Source organism: Haliaeetus leucocephalus, unplaced genomic scaffold, assembly GCF_000737465.1.
Source record: "Haliaeetus leucocephalus isolate CR32 unplaced genomic scaffold, Haliaeetus_leucocephalus-4.0 Scaffold226, whole genome shotgun sequence".
NCBI classification, from domain to species: Eukaryota; Metazoa; Chordata; class Aves; order Accipitriformes; family Accipitridae; genus Haliaeetus; species Haliaeetus leucocephalus.
This window is the reverse complement of record NW_010972662.1, coordinates 671,585-693,177: the sequence shown is the minus strand read 5'-3', so window position 1 is coordinate 693,177 and position 21,593 is coordinate 671,585. Positions and strand designations below refer to the sequence as shown.

Genomic DNA, 21,593 nt, shown 5'->3' with positions numbered 1-21,593 from the left:
CACACCCCACCAGTGCCATGGCCGTGCGTGTGCCCCCAGCCCTGTCCCGTGCTCCCGCGCACCCCTTCACTGCCTCCGCACAGGGGCTGACGCTTCAAGAGCTGTTTTGGGGTTCAGGTGCATCGTGGGCACGTGGAGAGGCTAAGCCATCCCTGCGCCCTTCGAGGGCACCTGGGCTGGGGAGTAGGGAGAGAGGTTTAAAATGGCTCTTTCCAAGGCCTGGTTTCCAAGAAGAAAACCCAAATAAAATCCCAGCAGTGCCCCACAAGCCCCCTCTGCTCCCATGGGGGTGAAGCCCGGCAGCGAATGGCTGCCCCACAGCCAGGACTGCTGGGCACGGGGGCTGGACACAGCTCACCGACCATCAGCAGTGGTGTTTGGGTGCAGCTGGGCTCGGCCACAGAGCTTCCATTGTCAGCTTGAGTCCAGAAGCGGGTGTCCGTGCGCTGGGAGGAGCAGCAGGGTCTCCCCAACAGCTTTTCTGATACAACGACGTCCCCCCTGCTCCATGGCTGCAGGGTGCACAAAGGCATCACTGCCAGCTGAGGCTGTGGGCAGCTCTGGGCAGGCGACCTTGTTGTCTCCCCTTGCTGACCCACAGGTTCGGGCCATCACGCAAGGAAATTTGCCCGCAGCAGGCATCAGACACGGAACAAGGAAGAAAAGGCAGGAGACGGGGGGCCTGATGCAGGTTTTTTCTGTACATCAGTGTTTTTGACACCACAGCCTGTTGCTGCTTATAATAAAACAGAAATCAGAAAGAGCAACCAGAATACACACCCAAAGGCAAAAAACCCTCGGCTTAAACAAGGCGCTGCCCGGCCCCCAGAGGGGAGGCTGACAGCTGGGAGTCCAAGGGGAAGGGGTAACACCTGCCCGGGCTGGGAAGAAACACAACACAAAGGAAAAACGAACCAACAAAAAAACCCACCCAACGCTCCCACTGCAGAGCAGGGGAGAGCCAGAAAAACCAAGATTGTCCCATCCTCGGTCCCATTAGCACCTGTACAATAAAACTGTACCATCTCCTGGGAGCGGAGCAGCCCTGCCCCACACCCGGGCGGCGGGCGCCATGCCCGCTCTCTCCCAGAGAACTGCTCCTGGTGACACAGGAGGGGCGCGGGGAGCAGGGGGAGGCCGAGCAGACACCGCGCAGGGCAAGGAGTGGGCGAGAGACCCCGGGGCGGGGGGACAAGCTGTCGGGAAGCGTGGGGTGCGCTTGGGGTCCACGGGCTGCATCTGCCCATGTGATGGCCGCTGGGGAGTGGGAGCAGCAGCACGAATGAGATGCAGGAAGGAGCCCGGTGAGAGGATGGAGCAGCGGGGCTGGCTCTCAGCTGGCAGGTGAGCGCCTTCAGCAGAAGCCAGCTCCAAAGCTAAGGGAACTGACCGTCCCCAGGCTCCCAGCCGAGGTGCCAGAGCCCGACCCTCGAGGGCCGTGACCCCCCCTGGGTCTGCGGCTCAGGGGCTGGCTGGTCCAAGGGGAGCGCCGGCCTCGGGGAGTGCTGGAGACGGGCCAGAGGAAGCCCTCGTCCCCTAGCCCAGAGCTCACCATCACAGTGATACAGACTCAGCAACAACAAAGGAAACATTACAAATTAAATACTAATTAAATAAATACTATGGAAGACATTGGGAGGGGGAGGGGGAGCAAACAGAGAGGCGCAGTTCCATGGGGTCAGGCAGGGAAGGGGCAGTGGCACCCACCACCCCTCGCTTCGGCGGAGCCGGAGCCGCCACTGCCCCACGAGCTCCGGCTCACGCAGCCCCACAGAGGGGGCTTCAGCGCCCGCCATAGCCGGATGGGGCCGACGGCTGCAACTGCTGCCGCTCGTCGCGAAGGGACCCTGGGAAGTCCTTGGAGGCGAGGGTCCTCTCTCCCCAGCTGGAGAAGACCCTGAGGAGAGGAGGGCTGGCTGGCCAAAGACTCGGGTCCCTGCTGCTGGCACTGAGAGGGCCGCTTCCCGTTGGTCCTTATTATTGCCTCATGATGCAGGGAGTGATCCGTCCCCGTCAGCTGCTCCAGGCCTGGTACTCCACCGCTGAACCCAGCAGCTGCAGCAGCTCGGGCTCGTAGTGCACCAGCTCCACTGTCTCTGCAGCGCCCAGCGCTGGCTCGGGGCTCTCTGGCACCTCCTCCTGTGCCAGCACCTGGCTGAGAGAGACCTGGCGCTGGAACTCTGCCTTGGGCAGCGTGGCGATCTCGAAGTGCGGGAAGCGGGCCTGGAAGATGCGGGAAGACAGCTTCAGCCGCTTGAGCACGTCGGAGAAGAGGAACCAGTTGCAGGGCCTGCAAGGACAGCAAGAGGAGGAAACTCACTAAACGGAAAAGTAGCACTTTTGTTGCTGCCTCTTCCAAGTCGCCTTTCTCCCCCCTGCTGCAGTCCAAGCCAACGTAATAGCCGCGGCGTCACAGGAGGTGGAGAAGGGAGCTCCAGCGCTGTGACCTGACAGCCCTCCCCATGACGGAGGGGAAACAATCTACTTGGCCCCATCAGTGCAAGCTGCTGCTGACCATCGCTGGAGAAAAATGGGGCTAGGAGCAACATCAGAGGGAGGAGAGAGGGAGGCTGCCTGGCAGGCACGGCACAGAGACACCACGCGGCAGCAGAACGCATCTGGCCATGCAGCAGGATTGCTCGGGGAGAGCCCTGACTACACCCTTCTGCTCACTGAGGACAGCTGGGTCTGTCCCAAGCAATGCAGCCATGCTTCCCCTGCCGTTGCACAGCCAGAGCTCTGCAGGGACGCGAGGAGCGGGACCCGGAGAGCTGCACATCTCCAGACACTGATGGTGTTCCTGCAAGGCTCTGTCTTCATCCCAGTATCTCTCATCCACATTTGAAGGAAAACAACCCCCTAAGACACACAAGCTGCTCTTAACCTCAAGGAGCTGAAATGACTGACATGCTGCCGACTGTGAATAGGATGCTGGGGCTGTGACCACCCACTGTACAGAACAGCAGGCACCAGGCAGCCGACACAAACACAACTATATTTTTTAATTTACCTCTGCTGCTTCTTGGTTTTGTTTTAAAACAAGTCCTTTCTTAAACCAAAGGGATCTTTCCTTGCTTGCTTCCCCCACATATAGGTCTTCCTCACCTATAGTCCCTCAGTCTTTCTCCTCTTTTTATTAACTCTGGGGGACAAGACCAGGGAGACTAAAACAGGGACTGAAGGACTTCACAGGCTTCTTGCTGTGCTAGCCATCAGCCAACGAATCCCAGGCTGGGACGTCTCTAAGGTTTCACTTGCCCATCTAAGTGAGCATCCCCCCCAGGTTCCTCCACAGTCACTGGAGAGCTGATCAGTCACACCCAGTGGTTCATCTCAGCCTGACATTCACTCCTGCCCTCGTTTGAATAAATCCTGCTGTCAAGTCATTGCTGACTGCAACAAGAGACGAAGGTGACCACCTCAGAGGTGGACCTCTGAGAATTAGTCAAACAAATTCCATCTTACCATGCATCTTCCACTTGCTTCTCTGACTTAGGGCTTACAAAGTGTGGTTTCTACCCTCACATTTTTCTTAAAAAAGAGTCTATGCAATGCTTCATTATGAGATGGTGTATGAAGGGAAGTGTGCCACAAGAGGCATGTTACCGCCTCACCAGCAGCAATTTGCTCCTCCTGGGGAAGATGCAGTAGCTCCATTCCTCTGTGTCTCTACCTGGAGAACAAGGATAAACATATCTCCCCTTTGGAGGAGTGCTTTGAGATCTACAGGACACAAGTGCAACTCTATGCAGCCTGTCTCCTTAGCACGCAGTCAGCTTGGGCTCTTAGGCAGACATGTGAACATCTCATGTTACCCCTCACCTGGAGGACAGCTTAAGGCTTTGTTGTACTGCTGCTATCCTCACAAGTTCAAGGGCTTTGTTCTGTGAGCTCCCCCTCCACCCCAGCATTAATGTCACCCAAATGCTCTCTGCTCCAGGAAAAGATACTCACCCCCGAGAGACTGACACTTGGAGGTTATAGCTGGGAAGCAGTGGCTTGTCTGAGAACTCAAACATGAAGTTGTCTGCTTCTTGCTCCTCTTCCTCCTGGTCTGAACTTCCTGGAGGGTTGAGCAGAAGATCGCATCCAATGCTATCTTTCCCCTCTGCAACAAGCAAAACAGATGTTGGTATTGCTCACAGTTTCACACCAGCTAGCGCTTATCACTCCCTGGGGAACAGCTCTGCCCAGCTGGACCAGCTACCACCACAATCTCATGTGCACCTTCCCACAGTGTCACAGCAACTGTAAGAGCCAAGTCCCAGGGGCTCCTCCTGCTGTCCTTCCAGCCCCTCATCTCAGAGAAATTCTGAGCAAGCACTGGCTGCTCTGCACACTGAGACTTGACTCAATGACTAGGTTAGGTAGAAAGAAAATCTTATGTCACAGCAGCAACATTCAGGTTTAGACTGATCCCGCATGCGAGACGAGGCACTGCCTGCTTGCAAAATCAGCCACTTCGACTGGCAGTCTTTTCTTGGATCAACCACACACTGACCCCCCAGACTCTCCCTGAAACAGCCTCAGCCCCCTGGTCTCTACCTTCACATGTCCTTAGCCTGGAAGAACCTGCGCCAGAGAGGAAGGAGGTGGATGCATGAGATGCTTTGTCTGCACAGGTCCTATAAAGGAAGGCACTGTGCTCTGCTCGTTGAGTACTATCCCATGCAGATCCTGCTCTTGACAACTGTCAGCAGGTTATCCAGAGGTGTGTGCCAGCAACTGTGTCTAAATAAAGACTGCAAGGCTGTGCCACCAAACTGTGCAGCAGATCTAGAGACTAATACAACCAAACAACAATAAGCATGACTTCAGAGAACCAGCCCCACAGATTTCTGGCTTAAAACTGGCTGTCCCAGGAGGTATCTGAGCTCCAGCAGGATTTGCTTCCGTAGGAGATGGAGAGTAGCACACTTGATCCTTAAACCATTTAAAGACAGTTAAATTTACTATTCACCAATCTGAAAAGCATCTGTTGAAAAATAGCTTGCTGCCTGGATTTTATTATTAAGAGGTATGAATAGTCTTGGGTTTGCAGAGTGTTTTTGACCTGCTGAGATAATACAGTGTAACTCAAAAAACTTCTAGAAAATAGAGTTTAGATTCTACAGAGAGAAGTCAGACCAAATGTGCTTGTAGACAAATAAACCAATCATGCAAAAGTTCAACACTACGCATGAGAGAAAAGGCTGCAAAAAAAAAATAATCTTATGGTGTGCTGCATGAGAAAGCTCCACGCACCATACTGCTCTACGAATAAATGCAGCACCCAGCAAGAATGTTATTTTAATAGAGAAACAACAGCAGATGACAGGAGACATAGGCTCAACTGGGGTCTCGGAGAAAAAAATGAAACGATTTCTTAATCCTGCCAAGGAAAAAAAATTCCCTAAGAAACAGAAAAACAGGGTGCTTAAATCTTCAAAACTTATTGTAGAATAGGACAAAAATAAGTGACATGAATATTGGCTTGATATCACTGCTAGGCAAAGCTCAGATGCCATCACTGAAAAAGCTCAAATTTCTTGAGCAACCCAGGAAAAAAGAATTAAATGCATTCAATGTGGCAACAATATGGTCCAACGTCTATCCTGAAAACGCTTCTCACTCAGTCCTGTTCATTAGCCCAAGTGAAGGCTGCAACAAGAACAGGAACATCCTGTACCACTGCAGAGTAACAGGGAGACAATCAGGCACAACAATGCTAGTCCCAGGTGTAGAACAAAACCCTGGAGTGGGACTTTGTATCTGGAACTACAGTAGCATGAAGTGCAAGATGCTGATGACTTTACCATACTCAGACCTCAGAGATCCCACACCCTGGCTTCCTTCATTATCTTTTGGCCCCCAGAGATTTGCAGGCCTAAAGGAAAACGTGGACAACATTCCTGCCTCAAAGAATAGAAATAGATCAAGCAGGGGCCTGGGATTTCTCCTCCACCCTGAGGGACATGCAATGTTTTGTGCTTCAGCTGGTGGATCTGATGGAAAGGGAAACTTTGAAGGACTGAATTACTGAAGGAGGAGACTGTTTTCTGCTGAGCTGGTTTGCTGCCTGTGACAGCTAGGAGCAGCTCAGTTACTCCAGAGCAGAACCAGGTACTTCCCTGCCCTGGGAAGTATCTGCTTTTGGTAACCCGAGGTGACTGCTGAAGATAACTGAGCCAACTGATTTTTACACTCAGTAAAAATCACTGTAAAGAAACCAGGCCTTTGTCTCAGGCTCAGGCATCTTGCTCTTCCTTGCCAACTCACACAGTGTCCTGCAGTACTGCCTGGCAAAGCACAGGTGACAATGCTGTAAAACTGCCATTTCACTATTGCTGTAAGCTGACCTAGGTGTGGATGAGAAGGAAGGTCCCTTTCTGTGCCCACTGAAAACAGACCTGGCAGAATAAAGGATTACTTCCCAGCTGGGTTAGTTCCTTGCCGCAACTTGCCACGCAGCCTCCCAAAGGCAGTGTCAAGGGCAGCACGGGGAATGCTCCATGCAGAGGGGCAAAAGGAGGGGCAGCGTGAATGACCCTCTGACAGCAGTGTGGTGGTGCTTCAGCTTGGGATCTCTGCTGTCCTCTCTCCGAGCCAGAAAGAAATATCCCACAAGCAACACCAAAGCCATGGACTTTCAGAACATTTTGTGTGGCTGATATTACTCCAGGGCTCATCACTCTCATGTCTAGGAGGTACCTATGTTCTCCCAAGCACTGTGCAGAGGTACCTGTTAAAGTCTGAAGCACTTGAGAGGCGAGCATTAGCACAACCAACGCTGGAAGGATCTTTCCACTGCAGCAAGGATGAAATGATGTTTCTAGGGAAGGGTACAGGCAAATCAATGCAGGATTTGTCTGTCTTGTTAACCAACTTCAGGTAGCACAGGAGAGAAGGAAGACAAAACCTGACAGATGGTATCATGTGAATGACAGAGACCCAGTAGAGACACATCCACAGTGGCTAGGATTTAGTGTGCAGTTCTACTGGAAGAGGTAGGACATGTTTAACAGAGAAGGTAGTCGTCTTCCACCCTCAAATAAAGAAATACTCTGTAAAGCTCGACTAAGGTCTACGGGAAGGAAAAGAAGTTCAGTCCCCAGCACTCCCTGTGGAGATTTTCCATGTATTAGCCAAGTGTCTAAGTAAGGCCCTTGTGAGTAGTGAACTGCCATCACTGATGGCATCCCAATACCCCTCCATGCCCCCAAGAAATACCAAAAGAGTCAGTGATGGTTTGCTTACTGAAAAAAATAATCCTTCTTTTTGCCTACAGGGGTGGAGGACAGAAATGTGGGAAGACATGATGCAAGACAAGATTTTTCAAGACAAGCTGAGGCATATGGAAATGAAAGAACTGAAACAAGCAGCTAATTTGAACAAAACACAATCAGCTTGCTTTTCCAAGATCCACCAGTTTCATTTCAGGCATTAGGGTATAAGGAAAAACAAGATGGCACATTTCTAAATTACATGCATGTGGCAGTGGGTCTCCTAGAGGGTATGAGAATTGGCAGTCTACAATCCCATGCCAAGATCTTCAAGAGGAAAGGACACTGATGAACGGGACATAAGCAGATACTAGAACTCAAACACATAAACTTGCTAGGTAACCAAGAACTCAGCATGCTGCAGTAACCAAAGAGAGCCAAACTCTCCTACCCACAAAACCACACAGAATTTTCCTTCCTTGTTTATCGGAGAAATCCAAGTGGGAATCAGTGATAAATCAAAAGGGATAATATCTTTACTTTAAAAATATTACAGTCAAAGAATAGCTATTTTTCTTGTGGTAAAGAGGCTGCTTCTTAAAGGATTGTGATAGCTTCAATGTGAGTGAGAAATCTAGAGGAAGGAGGCTGTGGTTTGAACAGTTTCCTTGGCATGCCTGAGGTGCAAAAGCCTATGAACAAAGCATTCTTAGGAGTACAGAATTTCTTCTATTCTGAAATGAAGAGACATCAGGGTCCTCCAAGGATAAGTCCTCTACCAAAAGCACCCTCCCATATTGTCCTGGGTTCAGCTGGGATAGAGTTAATTTTTTACAGGAACCTGGGAGGTGGGGGGCATAGCCGGGGCAGCTGACCTGAACTAGCCAAGGAGCTATTCCATACCATGTGACATCATGCTCAGTATATAAATGGGGAGCGGGCCGGGGGGTGGTCTCTACTTTCGTTGGGGAAGTGGCGGAGCGTCGGGTCCGGGTGGTGAGCAGTTGCACTGTGCATCACTCTTTTTGTATACTCTTTCATTAGTACCGTTGTTGTTGTTGCAATTTCTTTGTGTTGTTCCAGTAAACTGCCTTTATCTCAACCCTCGAGGTTCCAGTTTTGTTTTTTTTTCTCTCCTCCGTCTTCCCCCCTATCCCACTGGAGGGGGGCAGGAGGAGTGAGCGAGTGGCCGCGTGGTCCTTTGTTACCGGCTGGGCTGAAACCACGACACACATATGTATCTGATTTTTTTTTCATTTCTAGAAGGATGTCAGAAATGATGGAGGTGACCAACTAAAATCAACAGCCTTTTAGCTTGCCAGCATAAATAATCCAAGTCTTTATGAAGGGCTTGGCAGTGCTGATCCACTGCCTCAGAAGTGGTTGGGAGGGACTCTGCAGTCTGCTACGGGCCCACAGCTGGATCCAGAACATCTTCATTCACAGACCCTAGGGGAACTGGAACAACAGAGTGAACTATTTGTGGACCTTGTGCCTGTATCATTTCAAGAAAACTTCTAAGCTGGTAACCACAATTTTCAGGAAGTGACAGTAAAAGGTACAAGTCATGCCTTCACTGGGAAATGCCTGGCATTGTAAGAAGAGGACTTCCTCTGGATGAATGCCTCCCCTCCAAAGAGGAGGAGAGGGACGGGCAGCTCTGGGAACCTGGAAGTTCAAGACTTCTATACCTTGAAGGAATAAGTATGTCCTCTGCCTTCCTTGGTTTTATCTTGATGACTGGTTAGCAGGGAACTGCTACAAGAATAACATGCTCTGGGATTGATACCCAAAGACACTCAGGAATCGCCAGCAGCACTTGGAGTCTAGTCTTGCATGCCGTGTTCAGCCTGCTTGGAGGGATCCATACATGCAGCTTCCCCCCCAAAAGTCCCTTTCAGGAGCAACTCCCAGCATGTAACATTACAGCAAGATGTCTATCCAAGATGTGAGTTGGGAGGGATGCAGACCCGACTGAATGATGTGTCATTACCTAGCATTACTTCTCGCTGCTCTGCTGCTGTAAATGAAATGGCATAGACTGAACTCACCTAGTACAGAGCTGCTGTAGAAGTCCCATGCTGTTCGAGGATCTCCATCAGTGCGCCCCTGGAGATCCAAAAGGTAATCTAAAGAGAAAAAATTGAGAGGGTTAATGCTTATCTACTGGCCAAAGCATAATCCTGGCATGCATATCCATTGATCCTGGGTAAGCCACTTCACCTCTGCTGCTTTTCCCCACTTTGCAGTTAGGTGTTGTGGCAAAAGCTGAACTATAACTTGCAGGAAGGGTACCCACACTTGGGAGGGGGACAACATGACCCTGGGCCTGAGAACATGAAATAGAAGCTGAAAAGGGAAAACAACTGACAACACTAAGTGGCTTGGGAAGAAAGGTTCTTAGGGTTGTCTTGAGTTCAAAATTACATCTTCAACACCTGCATGTATATTTAAGCGTGGAGGAGCTCAGACAGCTGGCAAACGATTTTTTTTGGAACCACCACTACTCTAGCTGTCTCTTCCTTGCTGTTGTGTAGAAGCCACAACACTCATCTTGCTTTTACACAAACAGTGCGGAGAGCAGGCATGCTTCACTCTCGGCCACAGGGATCCAAAATGGTCCTTTCTAACAATGTCAGGCAGGCAGCATTTGGGCAGAACTGTTTTTGAGTAGAAGGCATCATTACTTGGCAGCCGAAATATGTTCACTTTGGTTATGCAGTAGAACCAGGAACTGTGGAACAGTGCCTCTAAGCCTCATACACAGCACTGTCTTTAGTTGCGTGACTGCAGCATTGCCATCTCCTTGCACATTAAAGACTGAAAAGTGACTTGTATCTTATGTGGAGAACAGTATACAATTCTATAATTAAAGTTTGGGTGGTAAACACACACACATACATGTCAGGACAGAGCAAAATTATTCAGTCACCTGCTGCTCAAGCACTTCTAAACCCTTTGACACCCAGATTTGGTCCCATATGCTGCCAGACAGAAGGATGGAAGCACTGCCACCCCCAGACTTAGCACCTACCACAGAGGAAGCGCTTCATCACTTCACTGGTGGCAAGCTTCACAGCTGTCTGCCCAGAGTAAGTGGCCAGAGTGGGATCAGCACCATAGGAGAGTAGAAGCCACATGGTTTCCAGGTTGTCGTTTGCTACTGCATCATGGACAGGCCTGCAAGGACAGAAGCATTGGCAGAAAAAGAAGAGACTGGAAGAGTTCGCAAAGCAAATGTTTTGAATTAAGACAAATCCAGTGATGACCAACAGCTCATCCTGAAAAACAGGCCCTGCTCCCTGCCCCCACACTTCTCAGTGCTTCCGCAGGTGTTCCCCTCTCACTGGCTTGCCTTGTGCCATCCTGCGCACTGCAGTTCACGTTGGCGCCGTGCTCTAGCAGAATGTGGAGGATGTCGATCCAGCCTCGCGCACAGGCTTCGTGCAGAGCTGTGTAGCCAGCGTTGTCACGATGGTTCACGTCACTGCTCTTTTTCTGCAGGCAATAGAGCACTACGTCCTACAGGAACAAGAGCATTGCAGGCCTGGTTACACACAAACCCAGACAAGGCAGCACAGGACACAAAGTAGAAAAGGGCACCAAAACTTACCTTGTAGCCCAGGCGAGCTGCCCGCTGCAGAAGGGTCTCCCCTGCATTTTTGTTCACAATCAGCCGTCGAGCGCCAGGAGGAATGTTTTGGGCCATGGGCAATTCGGGGGAACTCCCTGGGCTGACCCGACGGGACTTACAAAGTGTCCACAAGTCCTGGGGCTTCTTCAGAGAGCGCATTTTGGGCTGGTTCCAGCAGCCTTTCCCCTAGAAAAGAAAGGAATACAACTCCTTGGCACATGTCACCATGGCTTACTAACAGGAGTCCCCTTCTCTCTCTTCTCCCCATGCGTGTTCCCCTCATCAGTCCAAGCCATACCTTTCCCTCGTCACAGATCCCTGCCAGGTGTTTTGTTTTACATTTGCGTTTTCCTGATGGTTTCTCCAGCTCTTCTTGGACAGGAGAGCTGTCAGAGTGCTCCAGGAAGAAGCCATTCCGAAAGTCTGGGCGTCCTTGAGATTTTCGGGGGGATGGGGAAAGCCTGCTCCTCAGTCGTAGCTCTGTGCCTTTACCCTTCACAGGCTCCTTCTGCTTCCGGTACCTAAAATCTAAAGGAAAAATGGCAATGAGGAGCTTCTGTAGGTACAGCACTGAAGGTCAGCAACCCAGACCTCTGCCACCAGACAAAACAAACTGCCCATCTTTGATGGCTGCACATCCAGAAATCCAGACCAATGGTGGAGGCACCGCAGTAAGTAGAAGCGGAGTGAATACACAGATTCTCCCCTTCAGGGACAGATTCAGCATGGTCACAGGACACCCAACGACAGACAGCGGTCCTGCTCTGAAAAGGCCAAGCCTACTGAGAGCTGGAACTTGCACACAACTGAGTAAGGCTTTTCCTTAGGTCTCACAGGGAACCCAGTACGAAACAACCCAGATTGTCAGCACACTTCCCAGTAGTTTGGTAACTGCATGCTGCCAAATGGTGCGCTCCCCTACCTGCGAGGCTGAGCAGGACTCACAGGGTATACCCCTTAGAGAGACAGAAAATGCAGGAGGTATCCCCTTTAAGCTGTCTGTGAACAGTCATTGTTTTGCTGCCTACAAAACCAGACCCTGCCTTGCCCTCTCACATCTTCCCCTTAAGTTAAGTAGCACATTAAAGTTTCAATTAATATGCATGCAGGTAGGAAGTACCAGGGTGCCTCAAGAGAAATCCAGTCTTTTCTTCCTTGCATTATACAGAGCTGCAGGTTGCTCATTACAGAGCCCTGCGCATCATGCAAGGACAGGTGCTCTGCTTCCGTGAAACAGCAACATCCTGTAGCAAAGGCACGACAGCAACAGGAAAACAAAGTATGGAACGAGAAAGTAAAGCCCTGTGAACAAATAACCACCTTGGCTTGTATGATGCCATACACCTCCCTCTGCGCAGGTGATCACTGCTGGAATGAAACAGGTTACAAAGGAAGAGACCTGTGCAGACCAAAGGACAGAGGAGGCATCTGTACACAGCTTTGCAGAGTCTGAGCCTCTCAAGCCAGGCTCTCTCCACAGCTTTGGGCACTTTGTTTGGGAACAAAGACTTTGCTTCATTTCTAGGTGAAGAGCTAGATGCCCCAGTGGGTTGGTTCAAGGGATCAAGAGGATAAACTCCAGAAATGAAACTTTCCATCCATTAGGGACACTGCTGCCTCCAGTGCCAAGGCAGCTTTTGTAGATCTCCAGGAGCAGCGTCTTCAGCTTCCACATTATTCTGAGACTAGATTCTCCACATCAAGCACCACATATAACTTCCACTTATGTCTTGTTATTGCTAGGAAGCAGGGGCCATGGATCTTGCACAGAAAAATGGGTTTGGCCAAGATACCAAGGTAGAACCACAAATAAAATCTCAAAGCAAGCATGTCTCAAGTACTGTTGTGGTGTTCTGATCTCCACATCTCAGGAAGAATGAAGTGGAAGTGGAGAAAGGCAACCAAAACAGCTGAGGGGTGGAGAAGCTGCTCTACAAGAGACTGGGACTCCTCAGTCTGGAGAGGAGAAAGCAGAGAAGGACGTGACCAAAATTTGTAAAAATCATAAAAGGGTGGATCAGCTGAGTGGAGGAATCTTGTTCACCCAACCCTGCAGCACAAGACTGAAGGGCACTTGATGAAACGAGTGAGAGATCAGTTAAAAAACACAGAATAAAGGACTTTGCACAGCATGGAGGGAACTTTAGGGCTTCACTGCCACTGGAGTTGATGAAGGCAGGTGTTATCAGCAGGACCAGAAAGGATTTGGGCAAAGTCATGGACAACAGACCCATAAACAAGGTGTAGAAGGCCTGGGTAGGGACAGCCCTAGTTTAGCTGCTCTGGATGCAGGGGAAGCCCAGGTGGCTGAAGTCCAGGAAGCGGCTGTGCTCGACTGCTGGCCCTGCATAGCCTCTGCACTTGCCATGGTCAGGAGAAAACTGCGGGCTAGACACACCCTGACACAATGCAGCATGCTGGATGTACTTAGGCAAGGAACAAGAGACATCTCCTTGCTCTGAACAAAGTGGAGTGCACCCACGAGACATGGTCTGGGGCAGCAGATCTGAATTCTGCATGCACAACTCTCAGGCTGTAACTAAGCAAAGTTTTAGCGATGATACTTGTCAAGAAGGCAGCACACAGCAATCACTAGCCTGCTTGCTGTTTTGGAAGCAATCACCGGACGGAGCTTTCTGCCGGGCTGTCTGTAACACCGTCCTTCTCTTTTTTACAGCATTGCGACACTTTCACAATGAATGCATGGCAGTATGCAAGGACTTGAGATGCTCCTTTCCTGATATCCAATTCCTTCTGCCAGCATGCAGGGCCTCTGTGTTCTAGAGCAAAGCAGCCCAACACTGTAGTGTTAAATACACCTCACCTGGCAGGACACATGTCCATGTCAGGGAACACCTTCCCAGCAATGAACAGCACCCTTGGGCTATGGAGGAGATGGGTAGGAAATGGCACAAACCTAAGAAGAGTCAGGAATGTGGCGAGGAAGAGCCAAGTCTCTGACTGGTACGTGAAGAGAAAGGGGTAAAATGCTGACATGTCAGACAACACGTAGCAAACAGGATGGTCTGTGCTTGCAAGTGGCACACTCCAACAGCCCCTGCACACCTAGCAGGAGGGAAACCCAGCGACTCCATCGCTCCTCAGAGGGGAGGTGGACAGTGGGTTCCTCTAGTCCAGAGGTCCAACACATGCCTCTGGCAGGAATCTGCATCTATTTTCACTCTTCAGTATCTAAAGGAGACAGAGGAACACCACTGGCTCAGTGCTCTCATCAATGCATACACCTACAACCGTAGCTGAGCGGCAGTGAAACTCCAGGGCATGCACTCATAGGTGAGGAACAGCCAGATCAAAGTGGTCCACCCGAAAGCAAGGCGGTACCAGTCAAAGAGAGGAGACACTGCCAATGGATCCAAGCACTACCTTCACCATCAAAGGGATATAGCCTCCTTCACCCAAGTGCCTGCCCCGAAGCCTAGAGGTCCTGGTTGTTTCTTAGGTGCACTAGATGATGAGGTAGCATTAGCCACCAAAGGTTGCTTGTGTTTACCCCTCTCCTGGAGGGGATTCGGCCCCAGTGAGCCAGGTGTTTGTCAGTGGATCGCTGCATTTCATACCCGAAGACGACGCAGATTCTTTAGCTAGTACAGGAAACGGTGGTCTGCTTTCTCCAAACACGTGGGCTGGCCCCCTATCTCTCCTCTGGCTGCCAGCCAGCTTACAGTGCCACTGTAATGCCCAGGTCCTCATTTCCAAAGCTAGCAACGGCTCTAGGCCACAACTTCTAAAACCAAAATACAGAAGCTCACGTATCTGAGGGCCGAGCAAGCAGTCCCTGAGGGAAACTGGCTCCTGGACAGAAGACAGACACTCTTAAGACATGGGGTAAAGCTCCTGGAGAAAAACTTGCCAAATGCTGCTGCACTCAAACCTCCTTCTCAGGCTCTGTTTGCAACAGGCATCAGCAGGAGACAGTCCGAGAGCACCCTTGAACTGTGAAGATGCCAGGAAGTCCATCAGAAACTTTATTCCTGGTCTTACAGAGGCACCCAGACACTGCAGCAATAGGGTAAAACTGTGCCAGAGCAGAAACATAGCTTGGGAGATCAGCTGGTGGGAGGACAGCGGCCATCTCTACTACTTCTCACAGCGCCTCAGCAGCACCTCAGCCTCTTCTGAGGACTGTCAATCTGAGCACCAACGTGGCAGAAGGCAACAGGTCTGTATCCACTACATCACCTCCAAGAGAAAGGCCCAAGGGTACGGAGGGCTGGCAGAAGTGCTTCCCCCAACACTGGTTTGGACATGCTCTTCTGCAAGCCTGGCGGAAGTTACCTGTGGGACACTCGGACACAGCTATGAGCTACCAGCCAGCTGTCAGCACACACACTGAGACATCGGTGCACTGCTGGATGTATCCCAGCCTTACTTCCAATGGCCTCAAACTGTCCCTGCATGGACAGAGACAATGGACCGCAGAGACTGCTAAACCTCACAGAAACACACATCAAAGACTTTGGTTTGACCACATGGTCTGGGCAGTTATGGGAGAAAACGCAAAAGCAGAGGTAGAGCAGTGAGCAGGATACAGGCAGGTGGCACAGCATTCCCCTCCTAGCAAAGCTGCAAATATGAACCAGAGAGGGGGATTTCTCCATCACTTGCAGATACTCTAGCTTTGTTAATCCTCTCTCCCTTGTGCTCCCTGGTGCAAGCTTGCAAGTTGCCTTAATAAAGCAAGACAAAGCATAAAGAAGCCCAGTTAAATTGTGATGGCTCCATGTCCCTCTACTTTAGCCAGGAATGCTGAACACTACTCCCAGGGGCCCGTGCTTGTCCAGAAATATTCCACTGTGCTACCTCGTCCGATTCTCATTTTCCCACGCCCTCTGTCTTAATCTGAGGGTAAGATCAGTATTTGATTAGCCACATAAGCTGCTGTTTCCTACTCTGAAATTTACTGTAAATATTTTTGAAACAAGAGCTTATCAATTGAAGCAGCCCATGCTGTGGACATCTAGCCATTAATAATAATGGCACTTCATGATTACAACACCCCCCCAAAATCCCACACACAACAAAAAAAGCAACAAAACAAAAAAAAACCATGTCGATCCCCAGCCTGGTACCAGAAACCCCTTCCCAGATTGTACCTGCTTTGGATTTTCGCCTCCTGTGAGGGTAGCCCACTCGCTCCTCCTCTCGCTCAGTCAAATATTCCCCTGTCTGGTATTTCCGACTTTTCTGTCGTCTCCTTTTCTTCCTTTTGATGTGGCTGTCATCTTCTTCCTCCTCCTCATTGGGCTCCCACAGCTGCCTGGGTGATTCCACTCTCCAGGGCAGCTCCCTGGTCCTCCTCGTGTAACAGCTGCTCCTCTCAGACAGAGACCTGTCCCTGGCCCTGCGACTATGATAGCGTGATGTCCTGTGGGATTTTCGCAGCTTGCGACGTTTCAAGGATGTCTCCTCCTCCTCCTCTTCCTCCTCCTCTTCTTCCTGATCCTCCTCCAGCAATGGTAAAATCTCCTGACCACTCACATCGCACTCTCCCGTCACACCAGCAGAAGAGCCAGCAATGCTTCCTGCAAGAGAGTGGGATTTCTAGCTGACAAAAAGGCCAAGAGTATCTATAAGAAAAACCTGCAAGGCAGGACAGAAGACAGGCACAAGGCTAACTAAACAGGGAAACGCTCACAGTCCGCCCAGGACTCCCACCTGGGTCCCCTGGCACTAACTCACCTGACTGACTGCGCGTCCGGCTGCTCAACACCACCGGAATGAAATCCCGAAAGTTGTTCTTGGGCTTCTTCTCAAGGTAACCTGTGGAGAAAACTGAGCCTTGAGAAAACATGCCACAGATCCGTGCACGCACATCTACTGGCCTGCAAAAGGCAGTCCAGCATCATGCTGCAGCTCTATTTTGGATCCCAACACGCTAAAGGAAGCCAGTAGTTCCAGAAGCTGTTCAGCTTCAGGGGAGCAGCGGTTTGGCCCCACGGGCATCAGGGCGACAGGAACAGCTGCAGACTGACCCTGCAAGAACGCATTGCCATTCACAAAAGTACCTTCCTCGTGGCTGTCCCCGCGGTGCGCCGGAGATGGGAACTCTGTCTTTGCTGGCCTTCTGCGCTTACGCTTTACCCTGAGGCTGTTGTGATCCTTCACTGATCCCAGGCTGGTTCGGCCTTCTCGTTTGCTGAGTTCATGCGGATTGTCATGGTGTTTTCGCCACTGCGAATGGAGGACACAGACTGAAGCTTGAGCTGCTGACTGACTGAGCTGGAGTAGCAAAGGAGAAGGGACAAAACGTTGTCCCCCACTCACCATGCTGGTGCCCTCCAGTGATTTTGACACCCCAGACCCGTTTTTGCTCTAGATAGCCTGCAGACACAGGTACATTAATCCACTGCCAGGTAATGCCAAAGAGCATGGGTGGAAAACCCTGTGCGCTCAGCTGCCCTCCCCTACGAGAGCTCCCTCCTCACCCCCCACCTCACCTGCTAACCTTCGCCATAACCCCACAGTCCCAGCCCATCCCACCCACCTTCCGGCCATGCACACTCCGGCTCCCCGATTTGCTTGGGGACTCCTCACTGTCCTGGGCTTGGCACTTCAGTCTCTTGTGGGCCTGCCTGGTGTCCCCATCCTGCTGCCGCTTGGACTTGCAGCGCACACTGCCCTCTTGCTTGATTTGGCCTGCTCCTTTGAGCTTGACCTCTGCAAAGGCCTGGGGAGCAGTCCCAGCTCGCAGGCAAGTCACAGAAGTAAATGACACGTCACACTCCACTCGCTCCTTCTTGACCCTGCACAGATCCACCTGACGCATGCACTGCAGGGGTTCTGCAGCTGGTGGCTCCTGGGAGCCTTCACAGCCTGGCTCCTTGCATTGACTCTCTGCAGCCACAGTGGGCACCTCTGAAATCATTCGCAGGTTCTGCTGCCCAGCTGCAGGCAGATCATGGGACAAATACGCTGCTAACACTTGGTTTTTGGGCTTTGCATCCAACTGTTTGAGGCTACAGCTCCCCTGGGGAGCCTCAGTCTGTACATTGCCCTCCTTACTGGAGTCAGCCTCTGGTTGCTCACACTCCTGACTCTTCTGAGTGTTGTCCAGCTTCCCCTTCCCCCCTTTCACATCCAAAGCACTGGTCTGAAGAGATGGACCTGCATCCAACGGGACTGGATTGGCCGGCTCCTCGTAGAGCTTGGGCAAGGCCCGGCAGCTCTTGCTCTTGGTGGCAGCTTCCCGTTCCTGAGGTGGGAGCCTGGGCAGCCCCTCTGGCAGGCTCTGGGCGGCTGTGCTGGACTCTGTGGGCTGGACGCTCGGGAATGTTGGGAGCTCACCTGCACCAGCTGGCTTGCAGGAGCTGTTCTGGTTTGGGGGTAGCTGCCCTGCTGTGGAGATGCCAATTGAAAGCAGGGGAGTTTGATGATAAGGAGACCAGCCGAGAGGCAGAAGCTGAGGATTGGAAGGTTTTCCATTCACGGGGCATCGTGGGTACACACTTCCCTGGCCGGGATTCCAGGTGGAGATGTCCTTGGACTGACACAAAGGAGCTCCTGGAACAACTCTGCCATGAAGATGTCTCCTGGCAGGATCCTGCTGTCCTTCTGTGCTGACCTGATTGGCTTTCTTCCCACAGGGAACCCCAGCGCTGCGAGGCTCTCCCTGATCGATGATGGAAATAGGCTCCTGCTTGGGAAGGTGGCGCGGGTCCCTGTTGAAGCTCACACCCGGGTCCTTGCTGAGCAGTAGCGAGGCAGGCACCGGGTTGGCGACGCCGACGTAGGTGCCCGGAATGGTGCTGATGAGCGTGGTGTTCTTCACCCAGGAGCCCTGCTCGCCGTTGCGCAGGAACTCAGGGAAGATGACTAAGGGAGGGGTGGTGCCGAGACACGAGGTGACACTGCTGCCCGTAGTCTGGGCTGCACGCTGGGACTTGGACAGGACCGTGGTGAGAAGTGCTTTACCGCTGGTGTGCACGGGTGTGAGGATGGGCATAGGAGGTGTTTTGCGCTGACTGGGTGGAGGCAGTTTCTGACGATTGGACTTGGAGGAGAGATCGAGAGGCATCTCGCTGCACTCTGGAGAGGAGACCATCTCACGCTCCAGCTGTGGAGGGGACTTCAGAGGAGAGAGCGAAGTGGCAGCAGCCCCAGGTGTGTGCGGCTCCGGAGCTGCTGGGGCTCTGGCTTGCGCACCGGTGCCAGAAGAGGGAGCAGCGCTCCCACACGATGCTGCCAGCGGAGGCTGGCTGGAAGAGAGGGAAGGGCCAGCGGTGGACGGGGGAGCACCCTCGGCAGCAGCCTGGGCACCGCTTCCGCCTGAGGGCGAAGGGCAGCTAAGCTGGTTCACCTCCACAGACACCACTTTGGCGTCTGAAGCCAAGGGTCTGGTGACAGAGAAGGTGTAGGGGTAGGAGCGCAACTCTGGGGAAGCGATAATGCCCGGCAGGCAACGCTCGTGTAGGTAGGAAGGCAGGACAGGGAGGGTGAGCGTGGAGGAGACCCCCAAGGTGGCTGGAAGTGTAGCCACGCTGAGTGGCTGCCCACAGCTGGGTGGTGGGATGTACACCAGCGACTGGCTTGGGCTCAGAACTGCCCCAGCCTGAAAGGACAGGGGCAGTTTTTGCATAGCAGGGGCCTGAGATGGGGGAAAGCACACTCTGTTCAAAGTAAAAGTAGCGGGAGTGGAAGCAGAGGTGTTGCAGCTGGAGACAACCACAGACAATGTCCCTTCTGCCAGCACGCCTGGCCCTTGTGCTCCAGTGCTTGGGGTGGTTTTCTCCTTCTCAGCAGGCTCACTCTCTGGAGCCACAGAGCAGGCTGGAGGACCATCAGCCTGCTTGTCGCTGTGAGGATCTGCAGGTGTCCAGGCAGCATCAGCACCACTGCTCTCCTGCTCTGCAGCTCTGGGGATTGCAGGCTCCTGCCCTCTGCCATCCCCCTGGCTTGCCAGAGGGCCCAGGGCATCATCTTTCAGAGTCTTTCCCGCACACTCCGGCTTTGGGTTGGGATCAGGTGGCTGCTCTTCCAGTTTGGGTCCAAGCTTCTCCTCCACCTTGCCATCAGCATCCAGCCCCTGGGCACTGCTGCCACCACCACTGACTGCTGTGAGCTCCACCTGCAACAAGAAGGGAGAAGGTGTTCTTGAGAGCTGTGCAAGTGGCTCCTAGCGAAGCAGGCAGGACCTTCTCTCTAGCCCCCCCGCCAGGACACAGAGGCAGAAGTGGCAAACACTGCACCTAGGTGCCCCGCTCTTGAGAAGGGGCCCACAGGACCCACTAGGGTACATGCTCTTGCCTGTTCCGTAGGGAAAGGCCTTCTTGAACCCAGACATGCATGCAAGGAGCTCACCTCGGAAAGGCTGCTGCTGACGCAAAACTCTTGAGACCCCAAGTGCTGGGAGCTGCTTGTTTTAGACTCCTCATCAGAAAGGGGGGCTCTCCTAGCCGAGGAACAAGACACAGGATTACGAAACCCCAAGATACCCTCCCAGCATCCTACCCCTCCCTGTCTCCACATGGGACAGCAGCACAGCTGGCAGCCTGAAGAAGCATGCCTGCTCCAGGTAGCCAGCTCCTCATCACCACATGTTACACAGCAGGTACCGGCCACTGCAGGCTGATGGAGTGAGGAGCACTGCTGCCCACTGCAGTCCTCCCCCTCCCCAAACTCTGCCCACTGGATAGCACCTCCTCATGCATAAATGCTTACCCTATAGCTCCTACGGGCCTGATAAGACTTTCTCCATGGCCCAGCAACTCTGTGCACCTTCCTTACACACAGCCATTTTGACCCCCCCGGTCTCACCACGGGCCAGCCCAGCCCTCCCTGACTGCGCTGCGTCACAGCCCAGCACCACACACCCGCTCCTGTCCCCTCCACTTCCTGTTCTGCCCCACCACATGTTTCCAGTCCTATGCTGAGCCCCATCCTGCTTGTCTCTTCTTCCACAGGCACCTCCTCATTCCCATTCCTCCCTGCTCTAGCCCAGCCGTTCTCCTCCAGCCGCAGGTGGAGATCTCCCTCCAGCACCAAAGCTCTTCGGGTTCAAGCTGTCCTGGACGGGAGCAGCGGGTGTTTGCAGCCACCCGGATGTGCACTGTCCTGCTGACCTGCACGCGTCTGACCCTTTCTCTTTGGAAGACAGTTCCTGAGCGGAAAGCCTGAACTCAGGATAAGGACTGTGAACTCCACAGAAACGGGGTGCACCGAGGAGACAGCTGTCCTTATGATCCAGAGAAGACTGGACAGGAGGCAGTGCTCGTGTGTTCAGTGCTCCTGCCCCAGCAGCATCTACCGGTGGCGATTCTCTGGTCTTTAAGGGTCATTTAGACAGGCTGCTGGTGCCAGGATAAAAGAGCTCAAGTTCAGTTTCTGCTGATGACGCGGTTTCTTCTGGATTTGCTCCCCTACCTCCCAGGCTTTCACAACAAAGTAACAGACACCAGCTGCGGGAGCGAGCTCTCTCTTCGGGCTCCCGTATCCCCAGCACCGGGACCCCGCTCCGGGCTGCCTCACGACCGCCACAGCGCAGCCCCCGCTGACCCTCCCGAGTCCCCGCGAGGGGCTCCTGCCCTCCCGCCCACCTCGGCGGCGGTTTGGCAGGGCCCTCTCCGGCCTGGCCTCCCAAGTCGGCCCGGCCACAGCAGGCCGAAGAGGACTGTCAGGAGCGAGGGCAGATCAGATCGCCGCGGCGGGCTGCGGCGCGGTGCGGGGAAGGAACGGTCGGCCGGGGCCAGGCCGCCTCAGCGCAGCCGCCGGGGCTCGGGTCCCCGGCGGCGGCAGGCCCC

At 52.8% G+C, this 21,593-nt stretch overlaps 1 protein-coding gene across 1 annotated transcript in view; it reads right to left on the bottom strand.

Annotated features, from left to right (window-relative positions):
* Nucleotides 1-841: 841 nt before the first annotated feature.
* Nucleotides 842-21,593, bottom strand: part of BCORL1 (BCL6 corepressor-like 1) — a 22,029-nt gene continuing 1,277 nt past the window's right edge. The window contains exons 2-13 of the mRNA XM_010567109.1: nucleotides 20,155-20,245; nucleotides 17,342-19,921; nucleotides 16,863-17,028; nucleotides 16,537-16,617; nucleotides 15,951-16,379; nucleotides 11,135-11,364; nucleotides 10,816-11,022; nucleotides 10,558-10,724; nucleotides 10,237-10,382; nucleotides 9,254-9,331; nucleotides 3,955-4,108; nucleotides 842-2,290 (exon numbers count right to left, since the gene is read on the bottom strand). Coding sequence (XP_010565411.1) covers nucleotides 2,014-2,290; nucleotides 3,955-4,108; nucleotides 9,254-9,331; nucleotides 10,237-10,382; nucleotides 10,558-10,724; nucleotides 10,816-11,022; nucleotides 11,135-11,364; nucleotides 15,951-16,379; nucleotides 16,537-16,617; nucleotides 16,863-17,028; nucleotides 17,342-19,921; nucleotides 20,155-20,245 — 4,606 coding nt within the window. The 3' untranslated portion in view covers nucleotides 842-2,013. The remainder of the gene's footprint in view (nucleotides 2,291-3,954; nucleotides 4,109-9,253; nucleotides 9,332-10,236; nucleotides 10,383-10,557; nucleotides 10,725-10,815; nucleotides 11,023-11,134; nucleotides 11,365-15,950; nucleotides 16,380-16,536; nucleotides 16,618-16,862; nucleotides 17,029-17,341; nucleotides 19,922-20,154; nucleotides 20,246-21,593) is intronic.